This window comes from Myotis daubentonii, chromosome 3 (assembly GCF_963259705.1).
Source record: "Myotis daubentonii chromosome 3, mMyoDau2.1, whole genome shotgun sequence".
Classification (NCBI taxonomy): Eukaryota; Metazoa; Chordata; class Mammalia; order Chiroptera; family Vespertilionidae; genus Myotis; species Myotis daubentonii.
In genome coordinates, this window is record NC_081842.1 from 203,170,596 (window position 1) to 203,192,604 (window position 22,009).

The following is a 22,009-nucleotide window of genomic DNA, read 5'->3' on the forward strand; positions in this document are numbered from 1 at the left end:
GAAAAATTGTAACTATATGGTGACAGATAACTAGACGTATTGTGGTGATCATTTCACAATATATACAAATATGGAATCATTGTACACCTGAAACACATTATATGTCAATTATATCTCAATGAAAAAATAAACCATAAAAAGACAGATTATCTTCCTTTTTCTTCTTTACATTTCAGTTATAGCATTATCTTCATTTCCCCTCCAAAAAATATTAGGAGTGTATAATTAGTATCTATTATCTGTGAATTGCATTTCATTACAGGGAAGAAGATATTGCAAGATACTTGTTAAAAAGAGAGGTGGGGTCTGCTGGGACTGGGAATCACTGATGAGCAGCCACTCCTGTTTTTATTGGCATCAGCCTTGAGGGGATAAAATAGGAGCGAGCAGCCCTTGAGCCTGAGAAGCTTCTACTCTAGCAGAGGAGATGAGACAAAATGGGAATGAAATAGGAGTCAGTCTCTTCCATTCACATCTTCTATGATTTAAGGTAGTGGGGGGGTTGAGTACAGGAGCCTTCAGGGGATGTCCAACTGACAGCTTAGGCCTGCTCCCTGCAAGGAGCTTGCCTAAGCCACAGACATCCTTAGCGCTGAGGCAGGAGAGACTCCCACCACCTCTGCCCTGCTTGCCTAAGCCTCAGTTTCCTCACCCATGAAATGGGCTTTATCATCAGTCATCTCCACCTGCCTCCCCACAGGGTTGCACAGGCTCAGAGGAGCAGGGGGACAGGGAGGGGCCCTGTGAACTGCCTGGAACCTGAGTGAGGTGAAACCCAGGAGTGCCCTGCTCACAGCTCTACCCTCTGCTGTCCCTCTCTGTCCTTCAGAGTTTGCCCTGAGCCCTCTGATTCTCTCTCAGAGCTTCATTCTCTATGATCTCCTTCTCTCTACACCAGTGGTTCTCAACCTTCTGGCCCTTTAAATACAGTTCCTCATGTTGTGACCCAACCATAAAATTATTTTCATTACTACTTCATAACTGTAATGTTGCTGCTGTTATGAATCGTCATGTAAATATCTGATATGCAGGATGGTCTTAGGCGACCCCTGTGAAAGGGTCGTTCGACCGCCAAAAGGGTCGCGACCCACAGGTTGAGAACCGCTGCTCTACACCCTTCCTGTGCTGAAAAAAGAAAAGAAAAAAAAGGAAGAAAAAACACCACTTGTCTGAATCTTGCTCCAAATTAGCCAATTAGCCCTGTTTCTGTGAGGGCAAGCATGATTGAGTGCTGACTACATGTTGGCATCGACTTTTAAGCCGCCCTGAGTGTAGGTGATAATGACCCAATGAACAGATCAAGAAAAAATGAAATACTAATACATGCTACAACATAGATGAACCTTGAAAACATTATGCTGAGTAAAAAAGACAAATTGCAAAGACCACATATTATATGATTCCATGTATATGAAATGTTCAGAATAGGCCAATCTACATAGAGACAGAAAATAGTTTAGTGGTTCCCTAGGACTGTGACCTGAGGGGGTTGGGAAAAAATGGGGGAGTGACTGCTAAAGGGGACATGGTTTCCATAGGGGGTGATAAAAATGTTCTAAAATCAATTATGGCATTGGTTGAATAACTCCGTGAGTATACAAATCAATATTGACTTGTACACTTTATACGGGTGAAGTGAGAGACCGCTCCTGTATCAAAAGTTTAGTGCCTTGCCCTAGCTGGTTTTGTTCAGTGGTTAGAGCATCGGCCTGCGGACTGAAGGGTCCTGGGTTCACTTCCGGTCAAGGGCACATGCCAGGGTTGCGGGCTTGATCCTCAGTAGGGAGCATGCAGGAGGCAGCTGATCAATGATTCTCTCTCATCATTGATGTTTCTATCTCCTCTCCCTTCCTCTCTGAAATCAATAAAAAAATATTTTTTAAAAAAGTTTAGTGCCTAGTGTGATTCCAAGCTCTTGTTTGGCAACCCAAAGCTGAGGAGGAGGCAATGTAGGGACCAAGACTCTCCCCAGAACTCCTTTTCCCTTCCAACTACCTTAAATCATAGAAGATGTGAATGGAAGAGACTGACTCCTATTTCATTCCCATTTTACAAAATAGGAAACAGGTCCAGATAGGGAAAGTGTCTTACTCATGTCACAAAGACTCAATGATCATAGAAACTAAGTTCCCTTTTAAAATCAATCAAAGAATGAATATGTGAAATTTGTACAGGGGAGAAAGACTCATATATAACATTTGAAAGCCAGTTGGACTTTTCAGAGTGTATGTAACCCAGCCATTCATTAGGACAATTAAATTTTGTTTTTGGTGAAAAAGAAAAACTGTATTGAGTATACCCCTTCTCTCTCTCTCTCCCACCCCTTCTCTGTCATCTTCTCTCTCCTCTTCCTATAACCTCAAGTCACCCCACTCCCATCACAATGATGTTTATGTCCTGTGATTGGGCAAACATTGGACCAATTACCTTTGGGAATAGAGGTGTCTACAGTATGGCGATTGACAGTACATGAATTTGTTAATTGCTCTTCCTAGTGCCAATAGAAGGAAAGAGGAAAAGAAATCTGTGCCTTTCCTTAGAGAGCTTGATTCAAATGTGTGGGGTGGTCACAGCACCAGGCCACTCTCACAAGGCCCTGCCCCTATGTAGTTCCAGCCCCATCCAGTCTTCCTGGGGAAAATCCCTTCTACTTTCTGGACCCCAATACCCCAATTTTCCCATTTATAAAGTGCAAAGAGGGTGAACAAAATGACTGTCAAGGTTCTAGGAATGTGTGGCTTAGCACCCTCTCTGCTGCCCTGACTGTCTAGGAACAAGCAGGGGGGAGATAGGGCAGAAGTCAGTCCAGCAGAAGCAATGGGAATGTCACCTCATTAAGGAGGCCTTCCATGATTACACCATCTAATGATGTAATCGATCTCCCCAGTTATCTTTCTCACTATCTCTCTCTTTTTTCACATACATACATGGTTGCTCCCTCTTCATTACCCTATTTGATTTTCTTCTTAGCACTATCTGAAATGTCTTATATTTTTTATTTTTTCTCTTTTCGTCTTATATATTTTCACCGGTCATATTGAAATAATCTTTGGCCAACTATATATAAATCAAAGCTTCAAAAATAGTTACTGACCACCTTCTCTGGGGCAGATGAGGAACTGACTGAGGGGGGTTGGTGACTTGCTTAAGGAAGCACAGGACCTGAGAAGGCTGAGCACAGGCTGGCAGGAGAGTTTTCTGCCAGCCACCAAGAAGCCCCTGCAGACGGGGCTGCAGAAGGGCCTGAGACGCTGGGTCAGGAAAACCAACCTCCCAGTTCCAGCTTCCTTCCATCCTCCATAAAGGCCCTGGGTTTGTGCAAGTGTAGTGGAATGCGCATGCGCCCACATACTCTACGGCCCAGAGCCAGCACAAAGGCCCGACTTGTTCGGTGCTGTGTGACCTTGGGGAGTCAGGCAGGTACCTCCCTTCTCCAAGCAGTGTTTCCCCTTCTCTGAACTTGGACTTTAAGGCTGGCCAGGCTGTAACAAGGGACAATTGACAAGGGACAATCAAGAGAGTGCGTTAAAAATCCCTACCTCGCCGAAACCGGTTTGGCTCAGTGGATAGAGCGTCGGCCTGCGGACTGAAAGGTCTCAGGTTCGATTCCGGTCAAGGGCATGTACCTGGGTTGCGGGCACATCCCCAGTGGGAGATGTGCAGGAGGCAGCTGATCGATGTTTCTCTCTCATCAATGTTTCTAACTCTCTCTCTCCCTTCCTCTCTGTAAAAAATCAATAAAATATATTAAAAAAAAATCCCTACCTCGGTATATTCTGAGTTTGTTACCTTTCTCCAACGGTGGAAGATTGCGGGAAAGCAGAGGAGCGCTGTGTAGAGTTGAACAAACAGCGCGATCTCTCTGGGCTTCTGAAAATAGTGGATGACTAGGACCAGGCCAGGTGATTTATAAATTCCTTCCAGCGCCAAAAACAAACAGAAACACCTGGAACATTAGTGGTCGGACTCCGCTACAAACCACCGCAAACTCCCTCCCGTCCGCCCCTACAGAGCGCAATCCCTTTAAGTCCAGGGTCAGGGCCGGCTCCGCTGGGGCCAATCACCGAGAACAGAAGTTCTTGAAGGACCAAAGCAGGGAATTCAGCCGAGAAGGAGGGCAGGGCGGAGGAGTGCCTTCCAGCCAATCAGAATCTCCATGGCTCTTCTGACCAATGGTAGGGTTGTCGAGAGATGCTCCCGCTGTGTGACAGCTACCGGGACCAATGGGCATGTCGCCCGCGGCCTATAAAAGTCAACTGGGTCCGAAGCAACGAGCTTTAGGGTCGGTAGGTCGCCGCTGTCACAGGTGTGCCCTGGGGTTGCCTCGCCGTCGCTGCCGTGCGGTCCCTGCAGCCGCGCCTCCCGCCTGGGACCCGGCTCATCCGCTCTCCTCGCCCTCCTCCCCTTAACCATCCCGGGTTTCTGCCGTCGGGGTCCCGGGCCGGGCTAATGATGCCGGAGAACGGAGTGGAGCGCTCGGACCGGGCGGCTGCGCTGGTAGGGACGGCTGCAGCCTCGGCGGTGGCCACGGCCGCCCAGGCAAGCGGCGGCCCCGACCCGGGAGCCGCATCAGCCTCCCTCGGACCGCACCTGAGTGGGCTAGGCTGGCCGCAGGTGAAGCGGCTGGACGCGCTCCTGAGCGAGCCAATCCCCATTCACGGGCGCGGCAACTTTCCAACGCTGAGCGTGCAGCCCCGGCAGATCGTGCAGGTGAGAGGGCGCTGGGGGGGGGGGGGGGGGGGGGAGGCTGGGGTCTCTATCCTGAGGTCCTCGCGGCTGGAAGGAACCCGGAGTCTGTTCGATTCGCTCGACAGCTAGGGGAAATGAGGTTCAGAGAGGGACAGGGGCTGTAACAAAATCGCACAGCATTGATAGTAGACCATACTCCCTTTCCCCTGCGCCTCATAGTCCCTCCCCACTTGGCTTTCCCTTCCCCCGCCCCTGGGGAGTCCGGATGCCTCCCGGACTGTTCACCCAGGCCCTGGCTTGGAGAGGAGAACAGGATGAGGAGAGACACAGCAGTTGGGGAAGAACAGTCCTGCCTCCAAGGACAAAAGATGCCAGGCAGCCCTGGGTGGGTAGGTATACATTCTTGCATCCAAAAATGGTTCTTTTCATCCCCAAATCATCATTCCTGGGCCTCATTCTCATTCCTTCCCTCTCTCAAAGTTCTGGGGGGCAGACTCTGTCCTGTGCTCCCACAGCCCTTTGCTACCACAAGAGCCCTCTAGCTATTATGTGGACAAGGAGTCCCTCTCAGCTGGGTTGTGGTAGGAGGGGTTAGCTAAGCACCAGGCCAGACCTGATGCCTGCATGCTGGGAGGCAACCTCGGGTGTCCAGTTTAGGTGTTTCTTCCCCTTCCCAAGACTGGAAATGAGTGTCAGCCCAAATCCCAAGCCCCATTTCTGTACTGACGAGCAGAAGAGAATTCTGGCAACCCCTCTCCTCTTCCTCAGACTCCTCTTCCCTTCACGTGACCTTCAGCAACCCTAAATTTGCTCTTTCATCTGTTTAGACCAGGCACTGTCATGCTCTGAAATACCAGAATATGGTCACTGTTGTCCCCATTTTATAGCTGGGGAAGCTGAGGCCCCACAGATGAGCTGCCTAAGACGACCTAAATAAGTGAATATCAAACCCAGAGCCACTGCTGCAGGTACAAGGTGTTTTCACTCCTTCCCCAGTTCCCAAGACTCAACGTGTAGGTCTGTGGAATAAGCAGAAACCAGAAAATCATCCACAATTCCTGCACATGCCTACCAGAGATGGGCTTTCTGGGGCAGTAGCTGACAAGCGAGGTGAAGCCTTAGCTTCCACAGAAGGGCAGGGGTGCTCGCTGGGGGATTAACCTTGCCCTCCCTTCTGAGGAATGGGAAAGGGTGGGAGCAGATTCTCCAGGGCTGACTCATGTGCAGCCCATGGCGCCTCACAGAGGCATGCCTCCGCTGCCCTCTGTCATGGGGTAATTAGGAAACCAGTTGAGGCTTTTCTCCCCGGGACAGTCAGGTCAACCTTGGGGCCCCAACTTCTGAACCTCCAGGACTGTTGCTTCAGGAATGGGGAAGGAAGTGAGGAGCCCAGTGGGACAGCTTCCCTCTGCAAGGACAAGAGGTGCCCTGGGTGGGAAGTACCAATATGATCCAAACTGCCTTTATGGGTGCCAGCTCGGTGCCAAGCCCTCTTTGGAACCCTAGGGGGAGCATAGATATGACTGGGACCTAGCCTTCCTGCTTCCAGGTCCTCCCAGCTAAGTGGGGGAGCTGATGTTACAATGTGATAATAGTATATAATGTCCTCCTAGACAAGGGCCAGAGATGGCACAGAACAGGGAGCTGCCTGCTGTGGTGGGGAGGGCAGCAGAGACTTCAGAGCTGGACTGGAAGGTCGAACATCTGGCTTTAGGACCTGTACTGTTGTCTCTTTCCTCTGCTGGACCCAGTGTTCCTATCTGTTCAATGGGGATGGATTGGACTGCTCTCCAACACCCTTTCTGGTTCTAGAATCCAAAGGGAACAGGTGCCTTCACCTGGCCTGTACAATTGCCTCCACAGGAAAGAGAGTCCATCTTCCGCCAGGAATCTGTAGCTGGCAGCTTCACAAGCGGTTGGGAAGTGTGTGGTGGGAGCTCTGGGTGTGCATAGTGGGGGCACTGGGTGTGTGTGTGGGAGTGCTGGTGTGTGTGGGGGCACTGGGTGTGTGTGTGGGAGTGCTGGTATGTGTGGTGGGGGCACTGGGTGTGTGTGTGGGAGTGCTGGTATGTGTGGTGGGAGCGCTGGGTGTGTGTGTGGGAGTGCTGGTATGTGTGGTGGGGGCACTGGGTGTGTGTGGTGGGGGCGCTGGGTGTGCATAGTGGGGGCGCTGGGTGTGTGTGGTGGGGGCACTGGGTTTGTGTGGTGGGAGCGCTGGGTGTGTGTGTGGGAGTGCTGGTATGTGTGGTGGGGGCACTGGGTGTGTGTGGTGGGGGCACTGGGTGTGTGTGGTGGGAGCGCTGGGTGTGTGTGTGGGAGTGCTGGTATGTGTGGTGGGGGCACTGGGTGGGTGTGTGTGGTGGGGGCACTGGGTGTGTGTGGTGGGGGTGCTGGGTGTGTGTGGTGGGAGTGCTGGGTGTGTGTGGTGGGAGCGCTGGGGGGGCACTGGGTGTGTGTGGTGGGGGCACTGGGTGTGTGTGGTGGGGGCACTGGGTGTGTGTGGTGGGGGCGCTGGGTGTGTGTGGTGGGAGTGCTGGGTGTGTGTGGTGGGGGCACTGGGTGTGTGTGGTGGGAGTGCTGGGTGTGTGTGGTGGGAGCGCTGGGGGGGCACTGGGTGTGTGTGGTGGGGGCACTGGGTGTGTGTGGTGGGGGCACTGGGTGGGTGTGTGTGGTGGGGGCACTGGGTGTGTGTGGTGGGGGTGCTGGGTGTGTGTGGTGGGAGTGCTGGGTGTGTGTGGTGGGAGCGCTGGGGGGGCACTGGGTGTGTGTGGTGGGGGCACTGGGTGTGTGTGGTGGGGGCACTGGGTGTGTGTGGTGGGAGTGCTGGTGTGTATGGTGGGGGCACTGGGTGGGTGTGTGTGGTGGGGGCACTGGGTGTGTGTGGTGGGGGCGCTGGGTGTGTGTGGTAGGAGTGCTGGGTGTGTGTGGTGGGGGCACTGTGTGTGTGTGGTGGAAGTGCTGGTGTGTATGGTGGGGGCACTGGGTGTGTGTGGTGGGAGCGCTGGGTGTGTGTGGTGGGAGCGCTGGGTGTGTGTGGTGGGGGCGCTGGGTGTGTGTGGTGGGGGCGCTGGGTGTGTGTGGTGGGAGTGCTGGTGTGTGTGTGGTGGGGGCGCTGGTTATTGACTTTGGGCTTCTTACCAGTGCTGGGTTTCCCCACAGTTCTAGAATTAGAATCTTTCTCCCTATTCCCCCGTCTCCCCACCCTCTCCCCTCCCCCCTGCAAGGTTTCGCCTACAACAGCAATCTGAGCAGCAAGAAATACAGTTCTTGCTTGTACCTGGGCTAGGGGGCCCACTCTTCTGTAAGAGGTCCCTGCCCTCTGGGAAGCCTGGTGCTAATTAAGTTCAGCCATTTATTGCCTGTGTGACCTTGGAAAAGTCCTTTGTCAAGGTCACAATCTTATCTCTCAGCTGCAGCCCTAGGACTTACATTAGATGGCTCTGAATTTTTATAAGCCTGCTATCTGGCAGCACCTACGGTCTCCCTGCAGGTCTCAGCAGTGGCCTGGGAGCAGAGTGGTGGGAGTGCTGGTGTGTATGGTGGGGGCCTTCTGGGGAAGGCCTTGGCACAGGAGAAAGGAGGGTGTAGCCACTGCCCCCTCATCTGATTCAGGAGGCTCCAAGCTGCCCTGCAGTCCTTGGGTGTGGCAGTATCTGGCTGTAGTCACACCTGGGAAAGAGACAACAGCCTCTGGCTGGCTGACACAGCCAACCCCATGGCCTGACGCAGGAGATTTAACAAGGGTACTGGTACCTACTCACCAGGCCAGATGCCATGCCCTGGGGTGGGCATCGCCTGGGAGCAGGAGCTGGCACTGAGTAAGGCTTAGTCAGCTCTAATGGGACATGGGAGGGGGCTGGTCTGCTCTGCAGGCCTGACCAGGGTCCTTGGGACAAAGTCTTTGGCCATTTCTCTCCTGGACCTACATGGATACAGCTGCCAGGGTGTGGGTTAGAAGTCCCACAGGCTGGACTGCAGCAAGTGGCTCCTTACCTCCAGCCTCCCCTGCCTGTCTGGCCAAGGCATTCCCCAACCCTAACCTCCTGCTCGTGACTACTCTGACTCTGGGCTTCAGTGACTGGAAGCTTTGGCCTCGCTTTGAAATTTTAAGAGGGAAGGAGGATTAGAACCCTAGTTTCTGGTCTCTGCTCCCTCTGAACCGTGGAAAATGGTAATGCGGTAGAAAGAGGTTATGCTTTGGAGTCAGTCATACCTGGATTTGAAGGTTTATGCATTAGGATATAAATTCGCGTAATTCTCACAATAACTCTGTGAGGTAGGTACAAATATCCCCACGTTACAGATGGGGAAATGGAAACACAGAGGGGCCAAGTATCTTGTCCAAGGTCACCCAGCTGGTGAATGCAGAGCTGGGAATTAAACTCAGAGACTTATCTTGGGCAGGTGACTTCACTGTTGTGAGCCTCAGTATCCCAATTTATAACTTAGCGATCATAAAGACCTCTCTTATAGATCCCGGTAAGGTCTAGTGCCTGGCATCTAATATTCCTCTTTCCCTCCCCCAGCGTCCCCCTCACCCTCTCGCAAGTTTTTGATGGCCAGTTGCTCACTCCCCATAGCCATGAAAATACCTGCCCATGGTCAAGGTCCTCCTCCCGGAAGCCTTCCTGGAGGGAGCCGCCCGCCTCAGATTGCTCCACTGCATCTTGCCTCCTCAGCACTTAGATGCATTCTTTACAGTAATTCCTCCTGAGCTAGGAGGGCAGCCCCTCCAGCAGGCGGCAGGCGCTGACCTGGCAACAAGGGCTGCAGAATCACTCAGGGTAGGAATGCTGCCTGGTCACTTTCAGGACAGTGTGTGAAGCACTCTGGGTCTCTGAGTGTCCAGCCCAGCTCCCCTCTTCTCCCCACCTGGTCCTAGGCCTGGGAAGACGCCTCTGGCTAGAGGAGCAGGTTTAAGATGACTTGTAGGTTTGCCTGTCATGTCCCTGTGTCAGCAGATAGGATCTGCTACATCTCTTCCCACTTGTTCGGGGAGGCTTTCTAAGAGTGGAAAGGTTCTGGGTTTTAACTGCCAGGCCTGCCATTTCTGAATGGCTTCCCCTAGATATTTCACCACTGTAAGCCTCAGTTTCCCCATCTGTAAAATGAGTATAATATTTGCCTCACCGGGATCTTGTAAAGATGAATTAAGATGTGGATCTCAGAGTCAAAAGAGCGTGCATGGATTTGAGAATCCAACTGACATGGGTTCTAGTCTCACCCTGGCCACTCTCTGACCTTGGATGTGTTTGTTAACCTCTCTGTGCCTCAGGTCCCCCATCTGTAAATTGGAATAATAATACTCAAACATAGAATTATTGGGAGGAATAATGTAGTAATGAATGTGAACTAACAATTATGTTCCAAACACATTTGAGCAATTAGCATTATGCCTGACACAAAACTGTTTTACTTACAGTTTTAGAAAAGTAGGATAGCATAGTGGTTAAGACATGGACTCTGAGTTTAATTCCCAGCTCTGCATTCACCAGCTGGGTGACCTTGGGCAAGTTACTTGGCCCCTCTGTGTTTCCATTTCCCCATCTGTAACGTGGGGATATTTGTACCTACCTCACAGAGTTATTGTGAGAATTACGTGAATTTATATCCTAATGTATAAAGTGCTTAGATCAGTACCTGGCTTTTAGTAAATTCTATGCTTGCATTTTTTGTTATTGCTGTCCTTTCTGAGGCTTTCCTCCAAATAGGCCATTCTCTAACTTAGAGAAGTTTGGCTTAGAGAGTTAAACGTCTTTCCAAAGGCACGACAGCTGATAAGTGGTCAACAGTGGTTGATATTATTATCACTATTACCTGGAAGCCCATAGCAGACCTGGGAACGGGGGACAAGCTCCTAACACCTCTCCTTCCTGCCGTCCCCTCCACAGGTCGTCCGCAGCAGCCTAGAAGAACAGGGACTGCGTGTGCATGGTGTGCGGCTACACGGCTCAGCTGCCAGCCACGTGCTGCACCCCGAGAATGGCTTGGGCTATAAGGACCTAGACTTAGTGTTCCGCGTGGACCTGCGCAGCGAGGCATCCTTCCAGCTGACCAAGGAGGTGGTGCTGGCCTGCCTGCTGGACTTCCTGCCGGCTGGCGTGAGCCGGGCCAAGATCACGCCACTGACACTCAAGGAGGCCTACGTGCAGAAGCTGGTGAAAGTGTGCACAGACACGGACCGCTGGAGCCTCATCTCGCTGTCCAACAAGAGCGGCAAGAACATGGAGCTCAAATTTGTGGACTCGGTCAGGCGCCAGTTCGAGTTCAGCGTAGACTCCTTCCAGATCATGCTGGACTCCCTGCTGCTCTTCGGCCAGTGCTCATCCACGCCCATGTCTGAGGCCTTCCATCCAACGGTGACGGGCGAGAGCCTGTACGGGGACTTCAGCGAAGCCCTGGAGCACCTGCGGCACAGAGTCATCGCCACACGCAACCCTGAAGAGATCCGCGGCGGCGGCCTCCTCAAGTACTGCCACCTCCTGGTGCGTGGCTTCCGGCCACAGCCCAGCACCGACGTGCGCGCCCTGCAACGTTACATGTGCTCCCGGTTCTTCATTGACTTCCCGGACCTGGTGGAGCAGCAGCGCACCCTGGAGCGCTACCTGGAGGCCCACTTCAGCGGGGCCGACTCAGCCCGCCGCTACGCCTGCCTGGTGACACTGCATCAGGTGGTCAACGAGAGCACTGTGTGCCTCATGAGCCACGAGCGTCGCCAGACACTGGACCTCATCGCCACCATGGCACTCCAGGCTCTGGCTGAGCAGGGCCCAGCTGCTGCCGCTGCCCTGGCCTGGCGCCCTCCAGGCCCTGATGGGGCTGTGCCTGCCACTTTCAATTACTATGTGACCCCTGTGCAGCCTCTGCTGGCCTGGACCCACTCCTGCTATCCCACCTGGCTGCCTTGTAACTGACTGAGACCCTGGTCAGGAGAGACTGGGTCTCCCCAGATGGAGTGGGGCCTCAAGGCCTGTGTGGAGGGCATGACCAGAGACAGGCAGCCTGTGCCAGGTGGCCCAGCACTGCTACAGGGTTGGGCCTTCGACTAACAGATCAGACTCCTTGAGTGAGGCCTCTGTGGGCTTACGGCCAAGCTGGGGTTCTGCTTATTGCAGCACACTTTTAGACTAACATGTTTGTGGGGTGCAGGAGCTGTTTGTCTTGGGGGTTAATTGCCTTTAGGAGACAAAGCATGTTTGGGGTGTTAGTCTCAATGTCCATCATCGTGGGTTGATTTCTATGGCCTAAGAAGGGTCTTTTTGGCTAGGGCCAGCCTATAGTGAGCCCAGCAGCCCCAAGGGTCTGCAGCCCACACAATGGCTAAAATATGGTGCATTATGGGAACTAGTCACTTTGGGTCAGGTTGGGCCACTCACAGGCCTAGTAGTCCAACCTGGCTAATCACTGGGGAGGGAAGGGGAGGCATGAGACGGATACCTGGAGAGGGATATGTTTGGCCCAGTCCCCTAACACTCCCAACTTGAACAGTCAAGGTATGTGGTGGACAGGGCCAAGTGGCCTGGGGTAGGACACAGCCCAAGACCCTTCCAGGGTGTTGCTCCCTTCCCCCATGTCACGAGGAGCCCTCCTGCCTGGGAGCTTGTCTTAGGATGGTACAGGGCCCAAATTGGCCACAGTCAAGTGTTCCCACCCCACTGGTCTGGTTACAGGGTCCTCAGTTGGTGGAGGAGAACCATGCCCCGCCTCTGCACTCTTAACACCTGCCAATAAAAATTGTCTACACTGAGCCTAGCACCATGCTTTCTCCTGGGAGAAGGACCTTCCATGGCTGTGGGGCTGTGACTGCCTCCCCGAGCCTGAGTCTGGCTTATATGGTGGGAGGGGACTTTGTGGGGTGAGGTCTGAGTCCTGGGCTGTGGCTGAGGGCACGCCCCTTCTTCCATCAACACCAGCCCCAGCTTGACAACTGTGCTAGGAGCTCATGTCTACATGTATGACTTGCACCTGCACATTGCCTCAGCAAGTCTCCTGGTCAAGAGTAATTATTTCAGTGTTTCCCACCTAGAATCCAAATGATCCTGGACCTGGTCTCACACTGTGGTGCTCGGGGCTGCTTGACCCCATTTCTGCCCACTCCACCCCATCCCTTCCCAGGAAGCAAGTGGAAAACAAGTTGGGTGAATCCAGACTGGAGACGATCTCCACTAGTGGCAGCTAAGACTGGGGGACTTCTAGGGTCCCCCAGAGCTTGAGCCCAGGTTTGGCCACCCTATCTGGGAGAGGTTCCCTCAGTCCTCCGGTTCTGTCACCCCCCAAGTTGCAAAGGACACATCCAACTTGTTCTAAGCAGGTTTGTCATCTCCTTTCCATCACCAGGGGCCACACAAGGCTGTCTGGGAGTGAATGTCAAGCTCTCCAGGAGCTCTTCCCTCAGGGCATCAGCCAGTCATGGTCCTGGACGCTTCCCACTGTTTACCCAGCCCCTTTGATCCACATTCATCCTCATTAGTGGTCTCTGAAGTGGTGGCTTTGATGGTTTCAGCCAGAGTGAAAAAAACACACACCCAAGGCCACAGAGGAGGCCCCAGGTCATCTGGGTAAGTCCAGCCACCTCACCTGCTCAATGGGTCCCTGCTGGGCTCAAAATGGCTAGAAGGGTGAGTGGAAAGGCTTCCTTTGCTGGGTGATTAAAATAGCTCCCGTCTCCACTCTGCCCATACCCACCTAACTAAGGTCCTGGGAGGGACAGAGTTTGTCCCAGCTCCTGATTTGGGCACATAGGGGATGCTCACAGTAGAAGCACAGAGGCTTAGCTTGTTAGGGCAGGGTGCAGGCTTCACCTGGATATGTTTGTTTCAGAAGGTGAGAAGCCAGGAACCAATAGTACTTCAGTGCATATACCGGCAGTCAGCCCCCGGTGAGCCAGCTACGCGTTCTAGTGACTGGGAATATGTCAGCAAACCCAAGACTAAGATCCCTGCCCTCTTGAAGATTACAGATCATAAACTAAATTATATAGTCCTAGAAGGTCAGTGATGCTCAAAAATATACACAGCAGGGTAAGGGAGTGGAATAGCTGGATTTTGCGAATTTTAAAAGAAGTCAGGGTGGGCCTCATCGAAAGTGTGACATTTGATTGCACAGATTTAAAGGTAGTGGAAAGCAAGCCATGCAGATCGGGGGAAGAGTGTTCAGGCAGAGGGAGCTTGTCTGATAATGTGCACATGTTCCCAGGAGGCATGTGCGGGAAGGGCGCATGCGCCCAAGGGTGTCTAACTGGCCTTGTGCAGGTGCACATGCTCACTAGTGTCCATGTGTAACCTGCATGGGGTGAGAAGCAGGAGAGAGACAGGAGTTCCCGGTAACAGCTACTGTTTCTAGAGTGCTTTACTCCAGGCCAAAACTATGCTAGGTCTCCCCGATCAGTACCCCTCATTTCATCTTCACAATGCCACAAGAGTAAGGATTATCTCCATGTCACAGACCAGGAAACTAATACCAGAAAGATCAGAGAAGTTAGTCTGACTCCAAAGCCTTTGCTGTTAACCCCTGCACCATCCTGCCCCTACGCTCTGATGTCCCATGGAAGAGCATGACAGTATGTCTTCTATACATATATGTGACAGGGCATGTTGGCAAGTGACAGAGTTTATATTTCTGTGACATTGTATGTATGACTATGCAGAGTGTATCAATGTGACAAGACAGACATTTTCTTGATGTACATGTGACAACAGCCATGACTTGTGGTGAGGCCTGTGGTGCTAACAGGCATTCCTGTGAGTATGTTTAAGAGTGTGACAGTGGGTGGGAGAAAAACACGGGCTCAGTGGCTGGCCTTGTTCTCTTGTGGACAATTCCTGCAGCCATGTAAGATGCCAGGACAGGCAGTTATCAAGAACTGGAAATCCCAGAGCCAGAGAGGGGAAGGGTGAGGAAGGAAAGCCCCATTCCCCACAGTGCTCTCCAAGTAACAACCCACCCACCCCTTATGACCACAGCAGGTGGGGGGACTCCAGAGGGGCAAAGAAGCCCTGCTGTAAACGTTAGGGAACCGGAGATATGCCCCCAAGCAGCTACAAAGTGTTGGCCCCTCCAGTCTCACTCCCCACCCTTCTCCCTGCTCTTTGCCCTGAGGAGGATGACCTCTGGGAACTGTGCATCAGTGACTCCCTGTTCCCTACCTTCCTGTTGGGTTTGGCCAATGAGAGGCCCCAGCAGGAAATTGGAGAAGAATGGGGCATTTATTCCCCTGTTCCCTCCCTACCAGGTTGTCTTACTCATCTATCTCAGTCACAGGCCACTGCTCCTGTCAGGGACTCTCCACACAGCTGTCCTCTCATCCCTTTGCCCTCTCCTTCCCTCCCCCATCTTAGAGCCAGGAGTTGTAAAGGCTTCCAACTTTTGCTATCCCCTGAGAGGGGCACCATTCCTCGTTAATTTCTTATGCCCACATCTTTGGAAAGAGTCCCTTTTCAACCTCTGCCCAGTTTGAATGCGCCTGTCTCCTGCTGGGACCCTGAGTGACAAACAGGTGCATACCATTGCCAGCATGGTCGTATGCTGCCAGGTTATCACGAACATGCACAACCTCCCTCCCAGTCACACATCTCACATGTGCATTCCCAACCCCTAACTTCCTCATCACAGTCTTCATCAGGGGAGACTTCCTGGAGAGAGTCAGCGTTGAGCCAGGTCAAGGAAGAAATCAGTCTGCAAATCAGTCAACAGTCCCAAGACTGTCAAATGAAACTAAACAGAAACTGCTTGAGGAATTGCCAACTTAAAGAGTGGTGACAGACACATAAAGGAAAATTGGCAAGGACACTTGCAAAGTAAACTCAAAACCACATGCAGTTGTCTCACATCATTGAAATTTATTCTTCCTGAATGTATGAATCAGGGGACTGACTCAATATACATTCATTTCGCAGAATTCTATAAGTTCTGGGTTGTGGGTGAGTAAATGTGACCCTCTTCCCTCTATTACCAGGACATTTGAATAAGTGTGGTTCCTTTTCTCCTTTAAAACTTTGCTTAGAACTATGTAGCCACTACCTCTTTCTCAGAAAGAGGTGTGTTCCCTCAGGAGCCAGAGCTGATCATGTTTCTGAGGGGCCACAGGCATGTTCCCACAGGGACAGGGCAAGAACAGTGAATGAGGACGACAGGGATTTCTCAAACTGGTTTCCCTCAAACAGGTCTCCAAGTTGTTAGACTGAGAAGCGAGGGCAGCTACCAAGCCGTGTTGTGACTTGTTTAAGAGTGATGACTCTATTTTTTAAAGAAATCCTTTTCACTTTCACATTGGAAAGGTTTGCTTACACTCTTAAATAATCTGATTGCATCTCAGGGACTTCCAATTGTACAACATAAGCCAAAGTCAAATGTGGCATACATAAAGAAATTCACATACAGGAACGTCCCCAGAATCCTGCCCCTGTCTCTGCAAAACCAAGTGCCCTTGTGAAGTACGGAGGCTCCGCCTTGTGAAGGGTCCAGTGAAGAAGTCTTCCTGGAGGAGGTGCTCAGGGAAGGAACAGAATCCCAGGAGTTCAGATCCATAGAGTTGCTGGGAGAAGCTGGAGAGAACAATTTCAAGATTTTCAATGACCTCTTCCCCACAGCCACCCAGCCCCACCCAAAACCTTCATCTACCTCCTTAAGAGGGGCCATTATGGAGAGAAGGTGCTGGGGTAATATTATGGAACTGGGCTCCATTGACTCCTGTCCTGGAAGGAGTGGGGGCTCCTTGGGTAAGCAGAGGTTCCCTTGAGCCTTTGTCCTTGGCTGGGATCCCCACTGGTCTGAGCAGCTAGAATGGAATGTTCCTGGGATGAAAAGCCTGCCCCTTCCTCCATCTCTCCCCTTATGGAGTTCCCCAGGGCCCATGGTGGAGAGACGGGGAGGTTCCAGGGATTCCTCATATGGTGATGCTCTGGAGAAGCAAAGGCCCACACTGCTGGGGGCTATGTCCTGGCAGCTTCTCCTAAGCTGGGCAGATCTGCTCCATTACATGTGTACAGAGCTCCACTATGTGCTAGGCACTTAGTGTGGCCACTCATTTCATACTCAGAAGCTATCTCCTCCCTAGCTGCCCAACACACACACACACACACACACACACACACACACACACACACACAGAAAATGGTTCAGGGAGAAGGTAAATTATTTGCCTAAGGTCTCCCAGAGGAGAAGTTCCAGGCCAGGACAGAATCCCAGGTCTGTCTTGTTCCAAGCCTGGGGTACTTTCTGCCCCACTATGGAGCCTGTCATCCTCCTCCTCTGCCATCCCAGGATCTTTGCTCTCCTTGGCACCAAACATCCTAGCCCAGGTGTGGAAGGAAGAAGCCGTCCAAAGCAAGCACAGGCCCTCAGCATAGTTGGGCTGCCTTTGCCTGAAGCCAGGTGTGCTGACTCAGCCTAACTCACCCCTATCCCTTCCCCCAGAACCCAGACAACCAGGCTGGGGAGCCAGCCTCTGGGGGTGTGCCCAGACCTTGGGGAGGGGCACTTTCTGCTACCCCTCCAGCATCTTATTACATCTCTCCCAGAACCAGGGATCACTGGACCCAGACATAAAGGTGAGAGCCCAGAATCCACCCACACTCATCTGATAAATGAAGTCACATAGCCCGATGTTAAGGGATCTCCCGCATACAGGTTCTATGACCTTGCGCAAGTCACCTGTGGAAATGGGAATAACCCCTACGTTGCAGAATAGTTAGGAGGATTGAAATGGATAGTGGGTGTAAAGTGCTTAGCACAGTGCCACATAGAGGAGGCGGGTAATGTATTATTCCAGAACCAAGGATTCCTTCTCCCATAACTCCTGGCTATGGTGCAGCTGGTCAGCACTAATGGGGGAAGAAATAGGCTAGGGGCCTCCCAGCTTTCCCAAACACCCCCTTCCCTGCTGGCTCTAAAGACCTCTCCAGCCCTGAGAAGCCGGGGCCCCCAGTTTTCTCCAGAGCTGCTGTCAGGGAGGAGCCTCTTGGAGACACCCATTTGCAGGCTTGGAGCACCTGAGCCAAGAACTGTGGCATAGCCTCATCTTTAGGAAGCCACCTTGGTCCCCAGGTGGCAGTGGGAGAGGGTGTTCATCAATGTCTGTTGAGTTTTCAGTGTAACGAATCTGTGAGAAGCAAAGTGAGTCCTGGTGATCATCAACAGGGGCAGCCTCTTTCCTGGAAAGTCTTTCCTGATGGGACTGGCCCAACCAGAAGGCTTCCTTTGAGCCTCTTCTCTAAGTGACCTCCCCTAACCCCTCTTCTGCCAATCAGGAGGCTGGTTAGGGGCGGGGACACTGGGAGTCTAGCTGCACCAGGCTACGCCCAGGTACCCAGGGAAGCAGCCCCACACTGCCCTCTGGTGGCACCACCCAGAGATGCCTTCACTTGGCTAGGGCCAGCCAAGAGAGGGAAGTGGCTTACCCAGGGGAGACCCGGTTCCAGACTAGAACTCTGAACTGGTTCCCCAGCCCCAGGCATTAACCTGAAGAAAGGCTCCTCCCTCCCTCATTTCCCTTTGTTGAGATCGCAGATTCACTGGTAGCCATAATGTCCTCAATGCACAGGTCCAGTCCCCAGGGCTGGAGGCCATCAAGAAAGTGTTCAGGAAGTCATGGGGGGGTGGGGGGAGGACAGGGAAGGGGATCAATTTCTTGATCAGAGGCTATACTTATTTATGAAGGCCTAAAAACAGTCCTCTAAACACCACAAATTGCTCAGCCCCCAGAGGGTCCCCTGGGATGGTGACTGTCAGGGAAGGCTGCCTAGAGGAGGACTGGGAGACAGAATCTTCAAAGCAGACACCCTCTGATTAAGTGCTGCTTCTTGAGCCTCTGGACTGAGTAGATGTCAATGTTTGTTGATTGAGAAGAAAATGGAGCTTCCTAGAGGAGGCCCTGGGCTGAGGGGGTAGTGGGCAGAGCACTAAACCAAGAGCTGGGGTTCAAGCCACTGAGCGCCACGTGACATGGCCAAGGTCCTTGGTGGGAAGCAGTGGGACATCTGGAAGTGGAGGGAGGAGGCAGAGCTGCCTGTGACTCCAGGACCATCTCCATTTCCTACCATCTCTAATTCCCTCCCCCCACCTCCACCTCCAAATCAGGACAAAGCTGATTACTAATAAATCCCAGAGAAAGGCAAAATTGTGGTGGCACAGAGCACTATACACCATTAGCTAAAAGCTTCTCTGGACCAAGTGCTCTTCTGTGCAACCCAGAAAACAAACAGTCTGGCTACACCCCAGTGCTGTGGCCATAGCTCCTCACTGCGTCACTCCTGCAAAGTCACTGTCCTTTCTTCACCTCCAGACCCCAAAGACCAGAGTAGCTTCAGAAGGTTCTCCTCTCTGGGGGGGCCAGAGGATGTCAGGGCCACCTACTGCTCTCCTGGTCCCCAAGCTCTCCTCAGTCTCTGAGACCTCCCCTGGACTTTCCTTCCCCAGCTAAAAATGGGTTCAGGAAGGCCTGGCTGTTAGCTAAGAAACCAACCCAAAAGTTTGGTACCTGGGGAAAGAAAAGGCTGGTGGGGGATGGAGGGCCAGGTGAGAGCCCCTGGGACTCTGCCTTTCAGAGCAATACACCTGACCCTCAGGACTCTAAGATTAAACCAGATTCCCTTGACTCGGACATTCTCATTCTACCCCCACCTCCCCATTCCCAAGTCCTGACATGAGGAGGGGCAGCTATATCCAGAGAGAGACTGAGGAAACCAGCCCAAAGAGGGGGCAGAGTTGTTCCAGGTCACATGATGGACAAGCTGGACATCGGTTCTCTCTAGCCCCTGCCCCTACGCAGGGAGAGACACGAAGAGAAAGCCTGGGATCTAGTTCTGTCCCTTTGCTGGCATGTGACCTTGCCACTCTGCAAAATGAGGACTTTAAATTAGCTCCTGACTCCACCTGGCTGTTTCTAGGTGTGATTTAAGAGAATAAACCATTCTTCCATGATTTATGGGGGAGAATTCAGACCTCTGCCCTGTGTTAACCTCACTACAGCCCTTCCTGGAGGTGAAGGCTGCAGTCAACTCAGCTGGTGAGCAGCAAAGCAGCAGTGAGGCCATTCACAGCTGAGTGGGGGCCGGGGAAGGGGAGCCTGAAGGGCATGTGGACAGGAAGAGAAGCAGAGCTCATTTCAGGTCTGGCCCTTTAAGGACCCCCTTTCTAGAAGCCAATGACATACCTGCACCCTTGGGCCTGTTAAAAGATGTTACCTGACTCCATCCCTGGCAGAGCCATTTTAGAGCCAAGTTGGGGGGGAGGGGTCCCTCAGAGAACAAGTGAGGCTTCAGGCAGTTTCCAAACACTGGTTATCTAAGGCTGTACTCTGAGCTGAGCTGCATGCGGGCAGGAGAAAAAACCCTCTCCTAGAAGAGGAAGGGCTGCCGCATTGTGGGACGAAACCCCTCAATCTCTCTGGGATGCCATCTCACCAATGGAAAACCGGGGCCTAGGAGAGAGCTCAGTACCAGCCCCCACCCCATCTTGGGACTTCATTATTCTGTCCGCCCAAAGGTAGGGCGCTAGGAGGTGTCAGAAAACAGCAGCCTCAAGGGCAAGACTCGCCTTACAGCCCCAAGGGACTCGGCAAAGTCAATGCAGGTGCAGGGGAGGAGAGGGAGTGCTGCGTCAGCGCAGCGGGCTCCAACTGGTCAAACTTTGCTGGCAAACCGTCCTGGGGTCTGAGCACCCTCCATCTGTCCATCTCTACAATAGGGGCTTGGTGCTACCGCCTCGCTTCCCAGGTCTGGGAGAGGCCGCAACAGAAGGTGGACAACTTTATTAGGGACCCAGCGGGCTCCAGGCGCCCCCAGGAAGGGAGATCCGGTCCCCCGCACCATCCTCCCCCGCCCCCGGAAGCACCAGCCGCTAAGACCGCACCTCAGCCTCCTTTACTGGTCCCCCGGCCGCCCGACCGTCTCCTCCTGTGACCGACCAGTCCATCCATCCGCGTCAGTGACGCGGTCCGCAGTCCTCCATCCGCGCCTCGGCAACGGCCTGTCGGGTGGCCAGGGGTCGCGGCGCTGAGGTCAGCGCTGGGGCGAGGCGGGGCCGCGGGGCGGGCTTCGGCGGAAGGGCGAATCCGGCTCCGGGCCGCGGCCCCGCCGCAGGCGTCCGGCGCCCCAGGGCACGCAGCTACCCAGACCCAGCGCCGAGGCGAGCAGCGCGGGCGGGCGGCCGCGGCGGCCCCGGCGCGGGCCCTTCTTGAGACGCGACCCGTGCGCCGCCAGGTAGAGCTCGGACTGCGCCACGCCGCCGCCCAGGCGGCTCAGGCTTTCGGCCCGGTGCGCCAGGCGCAGCTCGGCCGCCAGGAAGACGCGGTGCAGCTGAAGCACGCGGCTCTCCAGCTCCGACACCAGGCGCCGGCGGCCCTCCACCTCCAGCAGTCGCCGCCGCGCTTCGGCCAGCTCCAGGGCGCGCCCCCCGGACCCCGCCGCACCCGGGCCGCCGCCCGCGCCCCCTGCCGGCCCGGTGGCCCCCGCACCCCCGTCAGCGCCCTGACGCCAGCGCTGCACCTCCTGCCCCTCGGCCAAGCCCTCCGACGCCGGGGTCCCCTCTGGCAGCGACGAGGCCTGCGTTGGTGCCGGGGTCAAGGTCGGAGTTGGGGGCGGGGGCTGAGGGGATGGCAGGGGCTCCCGGGGCGGGGGCGGCGGCGGCGACCCAGGTTCCGCTGCCCCTTCCTGGGCCCCCGGGCCGCAGGCGCTAATGCGGCAGCCCGGCATCCCCCGCCCCCCGGCGGTCTGCTGCAGTCGGTCCTCGGGTTAGGCCGGCCGCCCCTGCGCGGGGGAGGATGGACGTCAAGAACGCACACGAAGCGGCCGCAGCCCCCGCACCCGCGCCTCGCCAGCCGCCAGTGCCTCTTATAGAATTCGGGCGGAGCGCTAGCCAGCGCAGCCAATCAAGGGCTGGCATGCTCTGGCCCCGCCTCTTCCCCGCCCGTTCACGACATTGCCCACACCCTCTAGGTCGTCCTCCGTCCCTCTCAGCTCTGCTGCTAGGGCATCCGGTCTCCAACCACCTCTCCCATCTTCTCTGTTTTGGCCCCGAGTCATAAGCTCTGGGAGCTGGTGCTTAGGAATCATGGACTCCCGTCTCCACCTGGGGGAGGGTTTTGCCTATGTGACAGTGAGAGCCTGGACTAGAACTCAGGAGGCTTAACTCTGCACAGTGCTCCTTCCCGTACCGCACCCCTTGGTCCAATCGGTTCTGCCTGGTCTTTTGCGCCACAAGGCCCACCAGGACCCCCTCCTCCGATCTCCCTGGGGCAGTGGAGAGATTAACACAGAGGGGGGACTGGAGTCCTGGTAGGGATCGGAGAGGGTTTGTTCCCCATCAGGCAGGCCCTTTGCGC

General features: G+C 54.0%; 2 protein-coding genes across 4 annotated transcripts; one reads left to right on the plus strand and one right to left on the minus strand.

The window, feature by feature from the left end:
- The first annotated feature begins 4,274 nt into the window (after positions 1–4,274).
- On the plus strand, positions 4,275–15,514 carry TENT5B (terminal nucleotidyltransferase 5B). Of its 2 annotated transcripts, none has more exons than XM_059690651.1 (2): positions 4,275–4,710; positions 10,581–15,514. In XM_059690651.1, exons 1-2 carry the CDS (start codon positions 4,450–4,452, stop codon positions 11,601–11,603), a joined length of 1,284 nt encoding a protein of 427 aa, XP_059546634.1. In that variant the 5' UTR covers positions 4,275–4,449; the 3' UTR covers positions 11,604–15,514. The 2 variants fall into 2 exon arrangements, with proteins under 2 accessions (XP_059546634.1, XP_059546635.1); XM_059690652.1 differs by lacking the exon at positions 4,275–4,710 and adding an exon at positions 5,043–5,078.
- TRNP1 (TMF1 regulated nuclear protein 1) lies at positions 15,508–21,526 on the minus strand. Of its 2 annotated transcripts, none has more exons than XM_059690653.1 (2): positions 20,539–21,526; positions 15,508–16,232 (listed from the first exon to the last, which is right to left on the minus strand). In XM_059690653.1, exon 1 carries the CDS (start codon positions 21,378–21,380, stop codon positions 20,688–20,690), a length of 693 nt encoding a protein of 230 aa, XP_059546636.1. In that variant the 5' UTR covers positions 21,381–21,526; the 3' UTR covers positions 15,508–16,232; positions 20,539–20,687. The 2 variants fall into 2 exon arrangements, with proteins under 2 accessions (XP_059546636.1, XP_059546638.1); XM_059690655.1 differs by lacking the exon at positions 15,508–16,232 and adding an exon at positions 16,282–18,244.
- Positions 21,527–22,009: the final 483 nt, after the last annotated feature.

Excerpts from the sequence above, each read along its gene's own strand:
- TENT5B (XM_059690651.1), top strand. The coding sequence starts at position 4,450 with ATGATGCCGGAGAACGGAGTGGAGCGCTCGGACCGGGCGGCTGCGCTG. Across the intron at positions 4,711-10,580 it reads AGCCCCGGCAGATCGTGCAG|GTCGTCCGCAGCAGCCTAGA; the intron begins GTGAGAGGGCGC and ends TCCCCTCCACAG.
- TRNP1 (XM_059690653.1), bottom strand. The coding sequence starts at position 21,380 with ATGCCGGGCTGCCGCATTAGCGCCTGCGGCCCGGGGGCCCAGGAAGGG.